This window comes from Lynx rufus, unplaced genomic scaffold (genome assembly GCF_022079265.1).
Source record: "Lynx rufus isolate CCGP_SWC_20201006 ecotype Redwood Valley unplaced genomic scaffold, mLynRuf1.p SCAF_28, whole genome shotgun sequence".
In the NCBI taxonomy this organism is placed as follows: Eukaryota; Metazoa; Chordata; class Mammalia; order Carnivora; family Felidae; genus Lynx; species Lynx rufus.
In genome coordinates, this window is record NW_025814843.1 from 8,625,257 (window position 1) to 8,640,017 (window position 14,761).

Sequence of the window (14,761 nt, forward strand, 5' to 3'; positions counted from 1 at the left end):
GGCCGTGTGCTGCCGAATGGCTCACAGTAGCCTCTCCAGCGTGTGCTGTCGGCCCCTTTCCGTGGTGTAGATTTCCAGTGGGGGCAGGAGAGTCCCCAGAGTTGACCGTCATCAGCCAGTGTGTCCATTGTCCCCGTGCAATGGCGTCGGTAGCCGTTAGCGCCCGTCAGGAGCATGGAGAAGAGTAAGAGGTTCATCAACGCTAAGTATTTGGTTGGTGCCTTTGTTTCTATTTTTTTTTGTTTTTTTTATTCTTGCAACTCTTATTTTTTATTTCGTATTTTCTTTTTTAACTATTTTTTAATTTACATCTAAGTTTATTTATTAAAAAAAATTTTTTTTTAATCTTTTTTTGCGGGGGAGGGGAGGGAGAGACAGAGCACGAGCGGGGAAGGGGCAGAGAGAGGGAGAGACACAGAATCCGAAGCAGGCTCCAGGCTCCGAGCTGTCGGCGCAGAGCCTCACGTGGGGCTCGAACTCCACAGACTGTGAGATCACGACTTGAACCGAAGTCGGATGCTTAACCGACCGAGTCAACCAGACCCCCCATTACCTTTGTTTTCAATATGATTTGTTAAGTGTAGATCATGTTTAATTTTTAACACCGGCCATCTTTAACAAGCGGCTCACGAAATTTCTACAAATTCTGCCGAACTGCCCCAGCACACCTCTGTGACGTGTGAGAGTGGGTGCCCCAAAGTTCCTCAGGGGACCCCCCACTCTCACTTTGCTGGGCTGTCAGAGGAACATGTGTGCATGTTCTTGCTGTCAGGAGAGGCTAGGCTGCGCCACGGGGAGGATTTTTTGGTTTTTTGTTGTCACACTAGGTGGCTGACCCTGGTTTTGTTTGGTCCTACAGAATCTAGCACCATGACCTTGAGGGCAGCATGGTTTCTGCCCTCAATACTCAGGGTGGTGTCGGGCACACAGTAGATGCTTAATAAATATTTTCTGAAAGTAGTGAACGAACAGGGACAACTGACTTGCTCCTTCTGACACCCCCCATCTTCTTAAGCCCTACTTTCTCTCTGGATTTCTCCGTGTTTCCAAATGACCCTATCCCCCACCACCATGCCATCCTCCCTCACCCCCAGCTCATATCTCCAATTCCTTTTAAGGCTCTCACCTACTCTTCAGGGGAAAAGTAAACCAAATGTCTGAAGTGAAATAATTCATACTAAAGTGTGCATGACTGATAGGGCTACCCACTAACATGGTTGCCTTTTATTTTTTTATTTGTTTATTTTTAACATGGTTGCCTCTTAAAGTGTTTATCTTTGAGAGAGAGAGAGACAGAGAGAGAGAGAGAGAATCCCAAGCAGGCTTCACATTGGTAATATGGAGCCCACCGTGGAGCTTGAACCCACAAACCATGAGATCGTGACCTGAGCCAAAACCAAGAGTGGGACACTTAACTGACTGAGCCACCCAGGTACCCTGGATGGTTACCTTTTAAGGGAAGAGAGGCTGTTCACAGTGGCACTGTTCCCAGTGACCTCTGCCTCCTGGGGTCCACACCCTTCCCAGTTACCAGTCAGACACGGCAGCCCCTTGAGGACCTCACACAATGCATTTAAACTCTGAGCCCCTGGGGGCGCCTGGGTGGCGCAGTCGGTTAAGCGTCCGACTTCAGCCAGGTCACGATCTCGCGGTCCGTGAGTTCGAGCCCCGCGTCGGGCTCTGTGCTGACAGCTCAGAGCCTGGAGCCTGTTTCGGATTCTGTGTCTCCCTCTCTCTCTGCCCCTCCCCCGTTCATGCTCTGTCTCTCTCTGTCCCAAAAATAAATAAACGTTGAAAAAAAAAAAAAAGAAAAATTTAAACTCTGAGCCCCTGAACATGAAGGGCACGCTGCCTCCTTTACTGGAACATGAAGATAGCATCTCCCTAAGGCAACTGTTCTTTGACTTCCACACTCAGCACTTGATTGCCTCTGTTCTCCAGCGCTCTCCTCATAGGAATTGGGGTCCCCCAGAGATGCGCGCTGTTGCAGGACCCAAATCGGCTTTGTACACACCTCGCCATCCCACCCCGTGATGGTCCCCTGCACCCACAGGGCGGAATTCATGGCTCAAAACAGCGAGGACGCACGCAGGGGCTTTATAAAGAGCTGGGGCAGGAGGAAGAAACTGTTACCAGACTCCCCGCTTCTGAAGGATGTTAGCACCCTGAGACTCGGTTGACCCCAGCTGTGAGTGAGACCTTCTGGGCTCCCAGCGAGTAACACCCTAACGCATCGCACCGAGCGCTTTGCGGGAAATTTGCCCGGCGAGCGTGGGGGAGGGGGCTCCACCGAGTACCTTTTTTTTCTGCCTCGCGTGCAAAGCAGTGAGTTCTGTTCAACCTGCTGATCCTGGGGAGTGTTCCCTTCGGGGGCCTCCCTTCTCGTGTCCCGGCCCCAGGGGCTCTGTCCTCTTTCTGCAGGCGGTTCTACAAGCTCTGAACGGTCGCCTGCTGGGTCCCCAGGAACCCTGGTGGCATCTACTCCCCACCAGCAGGACCCTTGAGCCTTGATCGTCTATAGAGCGCTTAGCAGGTGACAGAATGCTCTCCGAGGCACCATTTTCTTCTGCTTATTTTTTTTTTTACTATCGCTGTTATATTAATAACACTGTCACACCCTCCAGCACCACTGTTTGCCACCCAATGTGGGGTGTCCCCACCCCCACCACTGCTCTGACACCCGCCGGGCGCCCCGCAGTTCACCTCAATTCCAACACTACACGTGATGCTGGTGTCCCATTCCACAGGGCAGCAGCTCCACCCCACAAGACTCTGTCACGATTCAGGTGTCCGTTGCAAGTAGGAGGCTCGGAGGTTACCCACACCTCCGTCTGAACGGTGGCTGCGAGACGGGGTTCCCACCGCACCCTCCTCGGGTTTGATAATTTGCTAGGAATTCCAAAACGTGTACTTAGCTTTCCTGGTTTGTTATATGTTAAAAGACGTCATAAGGGATACAGACGGACAGACGGATGAAGAGGTGCGTGTAGGGCGAGGTCCGGAGGAGTCCCGAACCCAGGAGCTTCTGTCCCCGTGGAGTTGGGCTGTACCACCGGCCCGGCACGTGGGCGTGCTCACCAACCCCAAAGCTCTCCAAACCCTGTAATTTACAGATTATTTTGGAAGTGTGATCACTCAGGCACAATCGCTCATTAGCTGAATCTCCAGGCCCCCTTCCCTCCCCAGGGGATGGTCGGGATGTTTTAAGTCAGGAGTTGACGAAGCAAGGCTGACTTCACTCCGTGCACCCGATGGGGGGGTTTGTGAAGAATGCCCACGAAATGCACATTTTCTATGAGAGCCGCTGGTGGCCTTAGGCAATCACAGTAGCAGCTGCATGGTCGTATGGTTATATCCAAGAGGCTCCAAGGATTTATCTCTCCGCCATGGGTCATATGGCTTCAAATGCCCGAAACCCATTTTGCCGTCTGCTCCAGAGGGCTCATTGAAATTCCGCTCTGAATATTCCATGTCAGGGGCAAGAGCTCTTTAAAAAATGCAATTTTATCTCTGCTTCAAAAATAAATAAACGTTAAAAAAAATTTTTTTAAAGGGGCACCTGGGTGGCTCAGTCGGTTAAGCGTGCCGACTTTGGCTCAGGTCATGATGTCTCGGTCCATGAGTTCGAGCCCCGAGCCTGTTTCCGATTCTGTGTCTCCCTCTCTCTCTGACCCTCCCCTGTTCATGCTCTGTCTCTCTCTGTCTCAAAAATAAATAAACGTTAAAAAAAAAAAGCAATTTTGTTATGGCAATCTCTCAGGCTTTGCTAGTCTGCCGGCTTAAGCCACAGCTGATAGCAACAGGCGCAAAAGAAAGAAGATTACTGTGTACAAAAGGAAGTTAGAGCTGGCTTCAGCCGAAGAAGGGAAAATAGAGAAGTTCCTTCTGATGGAAGAAAATCTAATCATGCAGCAGAAGCCATGCACTGCAAACAGAAGCTCTTAGGCGGGGGACAGTGGGAGTCAAGAGACACGAGTCTTACGTCCGTGCCATCTCTCACAAGCGTTGTGACCTTGGGCGAGTCTTAGCGTCTCTGGGCTTCCCTTTTTTTTCACGTGTGACCTGAAAAGTTTGGACCAGCTCAGTGGCTTGAAACGTACTTGAAACTTGTTGGAACTTACTCCCGCGGGAATGCATTTTACACGGGCAGCCAGAACGCACAGGTACCCGTACCCAGCTAGCCACACACGTGCGTGGCTGAGACCAATGTTTCACAAAGGCGCACTTGTCCTGTCTGAAATGCACGGATGTGTCCTGTTCCTGTCTGGTCTGTCCTCGTCAGAAAGCTGGTCCTGACGCTAAACTGATCTCATAAGTCTCAGGAACCCACCATTCGAAAAGCACAGGACCAGATAGTCTGTGACATCCCTTCCGACTTGTGATTTCTGTGATTGTCTTCCGACGTGGAGGCGAAAGACAGGAGGGGCTGGCCAAGAGTTCCAGGGTTCTGGAAAGGCAGACAGTGGCTCCAGGGGCCTGTCCCACCCGAGACAGCAGGGAGGTCATGAGGACAAATGTCCAGGAAGGCCTTCCACCATCTGGATAGACAGAGATGCTCAACAGTTAAGAATGAGTATAAGAGAACACTCAGCCAGAGTTCTTAAAGAAAGAATTAGCCTTTTTTTTTTTTAATGTTCATTTATTTATTTTGAGAGAGAGAGTTGGAGGGGCATAAACAGAGAGAGAGAGAGACAGAGAGAGAATCCCAAGCAGGAGCCCACTGTGGGGGCTCGATCCCACGAACCATGAGATCATGACCCGAGCTGAAATCAAGAATCAGATGCTTAACCGACTGAGCCACCCAGGGGGCCCCCAAAAAGTTAGTTTTTTAGGGGCCCTTGAGTGGCTCAGTCGGTTAAACGTCTGTCTGACATCCGCCCAGGTCGTGATCTCATGGTTTGTGAGTTCGAGCCCCACATTGGGCTCTGTGCTGACAGCTCAGAGCCTGGACCTTGCCTCGGATTCTGTGTCTCCCTCTCTCTCTGCCCCTCTCCTGCTCATGCTCTGTCTCTCAGTCTCTCAAAAATAAATGTTAAAAAAAATTTTTTTAATTAGTTTTTTTAAAAGCACTTAAAATACAGGAGAATCCATGGGTCTCTATGGGATTGCCTATGGATGACAACCAGTGGCCTTATGTTTCCAGAAAGTCCTTCGAAATCTGGGGAACGGATTTTGCTGTATTGGCAGGTTCTTGGGCCCCTCCCCCGGACCACAGAACTAGGGGTACTGGAGCCCAGGATGAATGTTGAAAACACCCTCAGGGGGTCGCTCCTGGGCACATGGAAATCTGGAAATCAATTCCCTTTGTAGGCCCTGGGAAAGAGACCCCAGAGTTACCGAGTGAGCAGGCTGTTATCCCTCATAGACCCCCAGTCGGGGGCAGGTTCCTACGAAAGCTAAGTTTGGCTACTCCTTCCCTGATCTGTATGGAAAGGGATCTACGCAGTCCTCAGTGGTTGCTCTCAGGCGTGAAGCATTTTACAAGCTGCCACCAGATGGGGGTGTTTTCCTCTGCAAGGCAACTTCAAGGGGCACAGAAAATTCATAGGAAGCCTTTACAACTCACAGCAGGGGGAGAGGGCTATTTGGATGGCCTGCCCTCTATTAGCCTTTAAAGGTCACCTGACCACAAAGGTGTCACCTTCTGCCCCTGGGCATTGGGCACTGAAGATTTTGCCATTCTCCCCGGTAGTAAAGGGGCACCTGGCCCGCATGGGCTCCGACCAGACCCTGCGGACACCGTGGGGGCAAAGCCAGCAGGGCCTCTGCCCTCTTGGAGGTCACAGTCCCGAGTATTTGGTGGCTTAGAGCTGCAAACGCCCAAGTCCTGAGGTCTCCAGAGAAAGAGACAATGTAGCCAGAGCCTGGTGAAGAGGAAGAGAGAGAAGTGACAGATGGCCAGTGTTGGGAGGTCCTGTGTCCAGGATGGTTCAGCTGTGCTTTTCAAAGGCACTTCTGGGACAGGTGCAGGCCGAGGGACCCTGGAAGGCCGTCAGGGGGGCCCATCAGAGGTTGAGTCAGGGGCTTCTGGGAGGCTGAGTGCTGAATCTGGGGGGAGGACTGCTCTGGGAGGCTGAGCCTGGTGGTGGGGGGGGCTCCAGGAGGCTGAGTGGCGGGGGGGGGGGGCAGAGGAATGAGCCAGGCGGGGGCTCCGGGAGACTGAGTGGAGGGGTGAATGAGACTCTGAGAGTGTGAGTCCTCTGGGCTCTGACTGTGGCTGCAGCAGACCCACACCGTTCACATCAAACCCCCTCATCAAACATAACCTATGTTCACACACACACACACACACACACACTCAAGTAAAATCTCTCCTGAAGAGAGTGGAGTAGGGAAAAGGGAAGGAATAAAAGAGAAAGAAAAAGCTCGAAATACCCCCGTCACCCAGCGCCTCTCTGGCCCTTGAAGGGCGAGGCCGGCCCCTTCTGGCGGGAGGGTCCGTGCACCTGTCCCCATGCAGGCGGGAGGGGTGAGGAAAGCCTTCCTGGGCGCAGCTGTGAGCTTCTCCCAGCCTCCGGCGGCTCCCACCGGGGCTTCCTCGGGCTCTGAACTGTGTCCAGACCACCTTTGCGGTCCCAGCGCCTGGCACGTAGCAGATGCTCAACAAAGAGAGCTGACTTGAGTTCCTCTAATTAAATGGCGTCCGTGTGGCAGTCGCTGTGCGAAGTGCTTGGGGACACAGAGGTGGGCTTTTGGTTTCTGCCCCCAGGAGGTTCCCAGTGGGGAAGGGAAGGGTGACGGGCACCTGAGCAAAACCCAACGGGCAGCTCTAGGAATCTAGAGGAGGCAGGAGGTAGGAGGCAGCCGATGAAGGGCCCAGAAAGCCTCGGACACTAACCAACCCCTCAGTCCGTTGGCGTGAACCCCGGGGCCTCGCCAGCTGAGGGGACCTCCTCTCACCGGAGACCTGACACCTGGCCCCTTCTGTCTGCCTTCCTGTCGGGTGGCCCAGGCCACTGTCCCCGAGTCCACCTTCCCCTGTGGAGTTGGGGGGAGCGCCCCCCTCCTCCTCCCGCGGCGGCCGTCCCGGGGCCCTGAGCGCGTCCCTCCTCCTGTCCTTGACAGCTTCACAGCGAGGTCGAGAAGCCCCTGATGAACTTCCGGGAGAACTTTAAGAAGGACATGAAAAAGTGTGAACACCACATCACCGACCTCCGTAAGCAGCTCGCCAGCCGTCACGCCGCAGTGGAGAAGGTGAGCGGCCTGGGAGGCCGGACCTGCTGGGAGCGGGTGGGCCGGCTCCCCCGTGGCAGGGGCGGGGGGCGGGGAGCCCCGTCCCGGCCAAAGGGTCAGGGAGGAGCCGCTTCCCCGTGGCACTCGGGTCACTGCCACAGGGCCAGTGGGAGACACGGTGGGGCTCACTCAGGCACACGCACCGTGCTTTTGTGGGACGCCCCCCACTGGCTCGTGTGCTGGTCCACAGGCCCTTCTCCGGGCCTCCCGGGGCTGATTCTCTCCTGAGTGCATCGCTCCCCTGCCAAGGCCTGGGAGGTCCGACCTCGCCCGGAGCTGCTGACCCCAGCGCCTTGGGGAGGGGTGCAGGACAAGGGACGCGTACTCCTGTGGGCACCCCCGAGTTTGCCAGCTGCTGCTGGCAAAGGACCCATCCGGCCCCCAAACGGGCTGGCTGGTGCTTGCGGCCACTAAGCATGCTGGGAAAAAAAATCACGAACCAGGGAGAAGAGAGGACTCTTATCCGGCAAGGGGGAGGAGGGCCACATAACCTGTGGGGCCCTGTGAGCAGCGTCCCCGTGTCGTTGGACCCCAGGCCCGGAAGGCCCTCACGGAGAGGCAGAGAGACCTGGAGATAAAGACCCAGCAGCTGGAGATCAAGCTGAGCAACAAGACAGAGGAGGATATCAAGAAGGCGCGGAGGAAGTCCACGCAGGCTGGTGAGTGCGGCCAGCCCCGCCCCCACCTCTCCTGCCCTCCCCCGACCTTGGCCTTGGCCGCACAGAAAGGCCAGGCTGGGGTGGGGGCCGTGACACTGTGTCCTGTCCCTCCGAGGAGCCCATAGCAGAAGTAAAGACCCCCCACGTCCCCAGGGAGTGATACTCCAAGGGCTCGCCCGTGGCGATCAGGGCTCTCCTGCCCCAGAACCGAGGCCCACGTCTTGTTCAGTGAAATAACCAGGTTTCACCTCCTCTTGTGAAGATTCGCCCAGTTGAGTTGGTTTCTGCTTCCACCTTGTGGCAAAAATTAGCCGATGCACAAGAAGGGTAAACCAGTAAAAAACTTAGTAAATATTCCTTCAGAAAGCCAGAGTTGTTGGGGTTTTTTTAAGGTTTATTTTTGAGAGAGAGAGAGAGAGAGAGAGAGACTGCGAGCAGGGGAGGGGCAGAGAGAGAGAGGGAGACACAGAATCCAAAGCCCCATGCGGGGCTCGAACCCACGAACCATGAGATCGTGACCTGAGATCGGTTGTTTAACCGACTGAGCCACCCAGGAACCCCTAGAGACCCAGAGTTTAACCGCCTGCAAGGACAGTGCGTGTTGCCCTCTGGGATTAAAGCGTGTGCTGTGATTAGGGTTTGGATCAGATGGCTTCTGAGTCTTTCCCACCTCAGCTGCTGGTGAGCTCAGGACAGTTCATTCATCATAGAACAAAGCAGCCACCGTCTGGACGTTACGAGATACAGTGGCGTAGGAAGAGCGGATAGCAAAGCAATGTCACGTAAACACAACATTCGATGGAAAGATCTTACAACGTTTGGTGGTAATTGGATCCAGAAATAGAAGGCGTAATGTACTTAACCGGGGATTGAGAAGGGAAACCCAGGACAGGGAGAGGCTATTTAAATTCGTTTAATTTATTAAGTTATTTTAAAAATAAAATTCTGTCGCTGCTTGGCAAAACATTGTAATCAGCACCTAAGAACATAAACTCTTCTCCACTTCATAATCACTATGAACACTTACTGGTGTTTGAATTTAAAAATAAAAATTTTTTTAATATTTATTTTTGAGAGAGAGTGAGAGAGGACAGAGTCGAGCGGAGGAGGAACAGAGAGAGAGGGAGACACAGAATCCGAAGCAGGCTCCAGGCTCCGAGCTGTCAGCACGGAGCCCAACATGGGGCTCGAACTCACAAACCGTGAGATCGTGACCTGAGCCGAAGTCGGATGCTTAACTGACTGAGCCACCCGGGCGTCCCCTGTACATCGGACTTCTTAAATGGTTGGATAGTGTCCAAGTGTGTGAGTGGCCCCGAATTTATTTCATGAGTTCACCTGGTTGATGTTTGCAGGACTTTCAGATTCGTCAGCGGCCGTGATGGTTGTCAGTGTCCCGGGGTCTGTGTGTATGTGAGACTCAGTCCTCGGATAGAGAGAACACAGATGTGGATTTTCTGGGTCAAAGCGTTGTGTGGGTTTGGGTGGGCATTTCCAAATCGCTTTCCAGAGAGGTGTGCGTGTTCCCGAAAGTAGGGATGTCCGTTCCCTAAACTCTGGTCAGTGCTGTGTGCGATCCGACTTCGACACCATTGCTGTCTAGTGAGCATCCGTATTGTGTGGGTAACTCAATTTTACGTTTCTTTTTGAGTGAATTTGAGCATTTTATTTTATTTTATTTTTTTAATTTTTTTTAACGTTTATTTATTTTTGAGACAGAGAGAGACAGAGCATGAATGGGGGAGGGTCAGAGAGAGGGAGACACAGAATCTGAAACAGGCTCCAGGCTCTGAACTGTCAGCACAGAGCCCGACGCGGGGCTCGAACCCACGGACTGCGAGATCATGACCCGAGCCGAAGTCAGCCGCTTAACTGACTGAGCCACCCAGGCGCCCCGAGTTTGAGCATTTTAAAACAGACTTGTAGAGGTCACGTGTGACTTTTTCATGTGAACTGATGAACTCCTGTCCTGTCCCCAGTTTCTTGTCGACGTAGCTGGTCTTTTTCTGACAGATTGGTTGACGAGGATTATGTTTCTGTGTCAGGAAAATTAACCTTCTGTGGTTTGAATTGGAAATATTTTTCCGGGGTTGCCCTCAATCATTTAATTTTGGTCTTTGTGTTTCTTTCTTTTCTTCTCTCTCTGGCTTGTTTTGTTGAATTTCTTTGTACAGCGGTCTTTTCCCTTGTAAATTTTGGGTTTTGTGACTGACTTAGACCTTTCCTTTCTGAATATTTTTTTAATCACTTTTTTTGCCTTTGACCCCAGGTTTAAAAAATAAATACGTAAATATTTGCCCCGGTGGGTGTTTATTTTTCCTCACACCACTGCTCCTTGCCATGTTCCTGCAGTCCTGATTTCTCGTGTTTTCCTTTCTCTTGTGTTCTAGATGAATCTTGCGATTTGCTACTTCTACTAAATCTAAGCCAAATTTAGAAAATGTTGCATTTTCACAAGCCGGGCGCTCGGTTACTTTGGCTTTCTGGTTTTGCTGTGTCTCCATTGGGGGCATTGCCATCAGACAATACGTCTCTTATCCCTAAAGTTTGGAATTATTTTGTGATGGAAGTGACTTGTCCTTGTCCTTGGATCTGATCGTCAAAAAGTCTACCCTTCCCAAACCTTTTCTGTGTGTGAGGTGCCCAGCCCGTGTGTCATAGCCTCCGCATTGAACCCCCCATTCCTGCAGGGAGGTATTTCTATGCCCTTTACAGGCGAGAAAGCAGATGGCAGGTGACAAACATTCCCCAGGATCACAGTCATGGAGCCCCGTGGCCCAGAATCCCACCTTCTTTTCTCCCAAAGACTCCTTGTCTCCGTTTCTCTGGACAGCATGTTACCCAGAAGATGCCTGCTTTTCTTCTCTCCTTTCTTTTCCTTCCCTCCCTCATCCTTTCCAAGGCTGCTGGAAGGGAGCACCTCTGGGTCCTCAGGGGGCTTGACCTCATTTGTCACCGTCACCCCCTTAGCTCGCGTTACTGTCACGCTAACTCTGCCTGTGTCCATTCCAAACACCAGACAGGTATCGGGTGACTTAACTGTCCACATGACCCTGTGAAGGTATTGTTGTTTTATAGATGTTTGCATAGATGAGGAAACTGAGGCTTAAGCAGGTTCATTGATTTGTCCAAGTTCCCACAGCTCCTACACAGGGATGCCGGTAAGACAGCCCGGATACTCTGGTTCCAGAATCCACGTTTTCCCACTCAGCTTGTTCAGAAGGGTTACCCTTGGGCTACTTGGAGAGAAGACACAGTCTCCTTCAGCTACCCTATTTCCTGGTGTCGGAGAAGTTTTCCGAAGCATGTTCTCGAAATCGGGATCGACAAAGAGGGCTTTGGGAGTTTTATCATTGTACGTTTGTAGGGTGATATGCCGACCCCCCTCGGCCAGGCGGTGGGCGGGGGCTGGTGGGAATGCGTTTGCAGTGAAGCATACACTTCCTTCTCTCCTGGTCATTCCGTCTTGGGATCGGGGACCCATTCGCTGGCCATAGATCAAAAGCAAAATGAACACAGCCCTTGACTGGGTTCTGTCACTCAGCCCCGTCTCCCAGCTGGCTAGGTATAGTTCAGTAGAGGGGGTACTGAGCTGGGCCCTGGGTCACGTGGACACGAGTCTCCCTGATTTCTTTCACCTCCCTTTCAGAATACCCGCGAGCCAGGGGATATTATTAAGTAACTTTGAATTTGCTGGAATTACCATACTAGACCTGAAGAGTGAGCTTCGGGTTGGCTCATGAGGTTTTCCCACCGCAAACAAAGACCATGATGCCTTCCTGTCTCTGGCACCCTGCGATGATCAGAAAACCACACTGAGACGGAGCCGCGTGCTCTGGTGGTACCCCAGCGGCAAGGTGCACGCCGCTCACCCGAGGCTCTTCTGAAAATGCAGTTTCCTGTTCGGCAGGCCTCCTCTGTGCCCCGAGATCTGCATTTCTAGCAAGCTCTCAGTGCACGTAGATGCTACAGGTCCAGGAATTGTGTTTCAGGTGATGAGGTTCTTGGTGCCTATTTACTTAGTAATGTTTGCAATTGTTTTTACATAAAGCGTGTTTTCTTACTGGTTAACGAAAGGCTTCAAATGTACCTGCCGTTACAGAAGGTAGTAACATGCCAGCCATCGAGATTGAGTAGTTACGTTGGTTTCCCGTCTCTCTTTTATGAAATAAAATGCTGTGGGAAGAGCTCATTCCCTCCCACCTACCCTCTCTTTGTTTCCCTCTCTTTGTCACCCCTGTCCTGGAATTGGTATATAGCTGCCAGTGCACGTTTTTGTACCCTCGCTGCACATGAACGAGCCACAAACCGTCAGACACGTTATTTTGTGTTTCAGAATTATATTCTGGGGTGCACACACACACACACACACACACACAATTTGCAGACTTTTCCTTTTGAACTCTTGGCTGCTTCCAGGTTGTTGTGACACGTTTTAAAACCAAGAAGGACCCTCCAATCTCAAATGAAACTGGCATCTTTAGAGAGGGAAGCTTTCCTTGGGCTCATGGTAGGATTGGGGGCGCCCTGGGAGCACCGCACACGTTCGCACGTACACACACTGAGGAAACCGTCATCCTGAGTTCTTGGTTATCTGGGGTCAAGTTCCGATGGGCACTCCGAAGCTGTTCTCTCGTGATGCTGGGTGGCCCCTTTCCTTTGCTCTGCTTTCCATCTGTCCGCTTTCCAGTGGCTTCCACGACCCAGGGACACGAGAGGGCAGCCATGGTGAGGACAAGACAGAGTGTGATGGTGGCTGATGGTCTCTTCCAGGAGATGACCTCATGCGCTGCGTGGATCTCTACAACCAGGCCCAGTCCAAGTGGTTTGAAGAGATGGTGACCACCACACTGGTGAGTGAGCAGAGATGTGTAAGCGTGTCGGCACAGGGACCCGTGCTCAGGAAGTCCTGGGGGTGGGGGGGGTAGGGGGGGATGCTGGCGTCCGTGAGGATGATGGAGTGGAGGTGGCCGTCAAGGTGGTCGTTAGATCCGCTCTACCGCCAAGGTCAAGACCTCGACCCTGAGCCAGTCTGTGTGGATTCAGATCCTGCTTGGGCACTTCCTAGCCGTGTGGACACAGGAGAGGGTTGAGTCTTACTGTGTCCTTCTTGGCTGTCCTCTGAGGGGTCAGGGTCATCCAAGGATGCCCTCAACCAAACGTACAGTGGTGCCTTTAGGACAAATAGCCAGGTTGTAGGACGCATGACCCTTCCCACCCCCAGAAGGATAACGTATAGAGTGGGATGGGGGGTAGTAGGTACTTAGGGAGAATGGGAGGGGAGGTCCCTGCCCAAAGGGCACAGGGAATAGGCATCAGACCCCTTTTCTTTTGCCTTCCTGAGTATTTCTTGTGAAGGGAGAGCATCTCCTCCCCAGCACCCGTTGGATTGGACAGTGAAGCGTGGTTGGCACTTGGGCCATCGGGTCGGACGAGAAGGGAGGTCTTGGGCCAGGCATTATTGTCCCCACCGCCCAAAGCTATCCTCGTCCATCCAGCACAGGACAGAAGAACTTTCTGCCTTCCCCACGTGTCAGCCCCCCAGAGCAGATTAGAGGCCTCCCCCAGGGACAGCAACCCAGTTTTCCTCCTGGTTAATCCCCTAATTAAGTCCCCCTGACTTACCCTCCTTCCCGGTTAATCACTTAGGCAGTGACCTAGTTGTGCCCAGAACAGCAGTCTGATCCCCTAAATTCCCAAGGTGCAGAACCCTCTAGAAGCCAGAGGACAAACCCTTTCTCTTCCGTTTCCCAATGGCCGTCCCCTCCGCTCCCTGCTTCCCCTGACCTGGTCTCTGGTCTGAACCTCAGCACTCGGAATGGACACAGGAGGGGAGGCTGTTCCGCAGAGGCCCAGGGACAGAGTCCCAAGAGTCGGAGGCACAGAACCTCCACACGTGACCTATTTGTCCACCTCATTGGGGAACTAGGGCTGGGTATGCACTGGTGCAGAATCAGGAGTCCGAGCCCAACAGACCCTGCTTCGAACCCCACTGCTCCCCCATAATGCCGTGCGCTTCAGGCAAGCGATGCTTGTGTGTTAAAATCATCGAGGACAATTAAGTCGCGTGTCTTGCGTACAGGGCGGGCTGGGACCTGCATGGTGGGAAGGTCCCCCGAGGGGAGGGCGCACGCTCAGGGCTGTGTGGTCTCCTCCTCGGCAGGAGCTAGAGCGGCTGGAGGCGGAGAGGGTAGAGATGATTCGACAGCATCTATGCCAGTACACACAGCTGCGGCACGAGACAGACATGTTCAACCAAAGCGTGAGTTCCCTGCCCGGGGCCGGTAGGACCCACGGGGCGGGGCGAGAGGAGAACCACCCTGCGCTGGGCTGGTGAAGGTGGTCCGTGGCAGGTGCTGGAACCCACGGGCCACCTCTTGGGAGGGGCTCACGGTCTGTTCTGCACGTCCGTGTGAATCCGTCCCAAGCACGTGACTTGGAGACACGCGTGAGCTGCTCCCTTGAGGAGAGAGAAGGTCATGACCATTGAAGTACTGAAGGCCTATTGCCTCCCCTGGCAAATGTCTTTTTTTGTTTGTTTGTTTATTCACTTATTTATTTTTTAAATATTTATTTTTGAGACAGAGAGACAGAGCACAAGCAGGGGGAGGGTGGAGAGAGAGAGGGAAACACAGAATCTCAGGCTGCAGGCTCTGAGCCATCAGCACAGAGCCCGACACGGGGCTCGAACCCACAAACCATGAGATCACGACCTGAGCTGAAGTCAGACGCTTAACCGACTGAGCCCGCCCCCCAGGCACCCCGAGTTTGTTTATTTATTTTGGGAGAGAGAGAGAGTCAGAGAGAGAGAATCCCAACCAGGCTCCGTGCTGTCGGCACAGAGCCCAACACGGGGCTTGAGCCCACCA

General features: G+C 52.9%; 1 protein-coding gene across 8 annotated transcripts in view; it reads left to right on the top strand.

Annotated features, from left to right (window-relative positions):
- Positions 1 to 14,761, top strand: part of GAS7 (growth arrest specific 7) — a 217,170-nt gene that overhangs the window by 195,682 nt on the left and 6,727 nt on the right. For all 8 annotated transcript variants that reach the window (XM_047090167.1, XM_047090174.1, XM_047090175.1 and 5 more), the window contains 4 exons: positions 7,066 to 7,194; positions 7,769 to 7,892; positions 12,666 to 12,745; positions 14,056 to 14,154. In XM_047090167.1, coding sequence (XP_046946123.1) covers positions 7,066 to 7,194; positions 7,769 to 7,892; positions 12,666 to 12,745; positions 14,056 to 14,154 — 432 coding nt within the window. The remainder of the gene's footprint in view (positions 1 to 7,065; positions 7,195 to 7,768; positions 7,893 to 12,665; positions 12,746 to 14,055; positions 14,155 to 14,761) is intronic.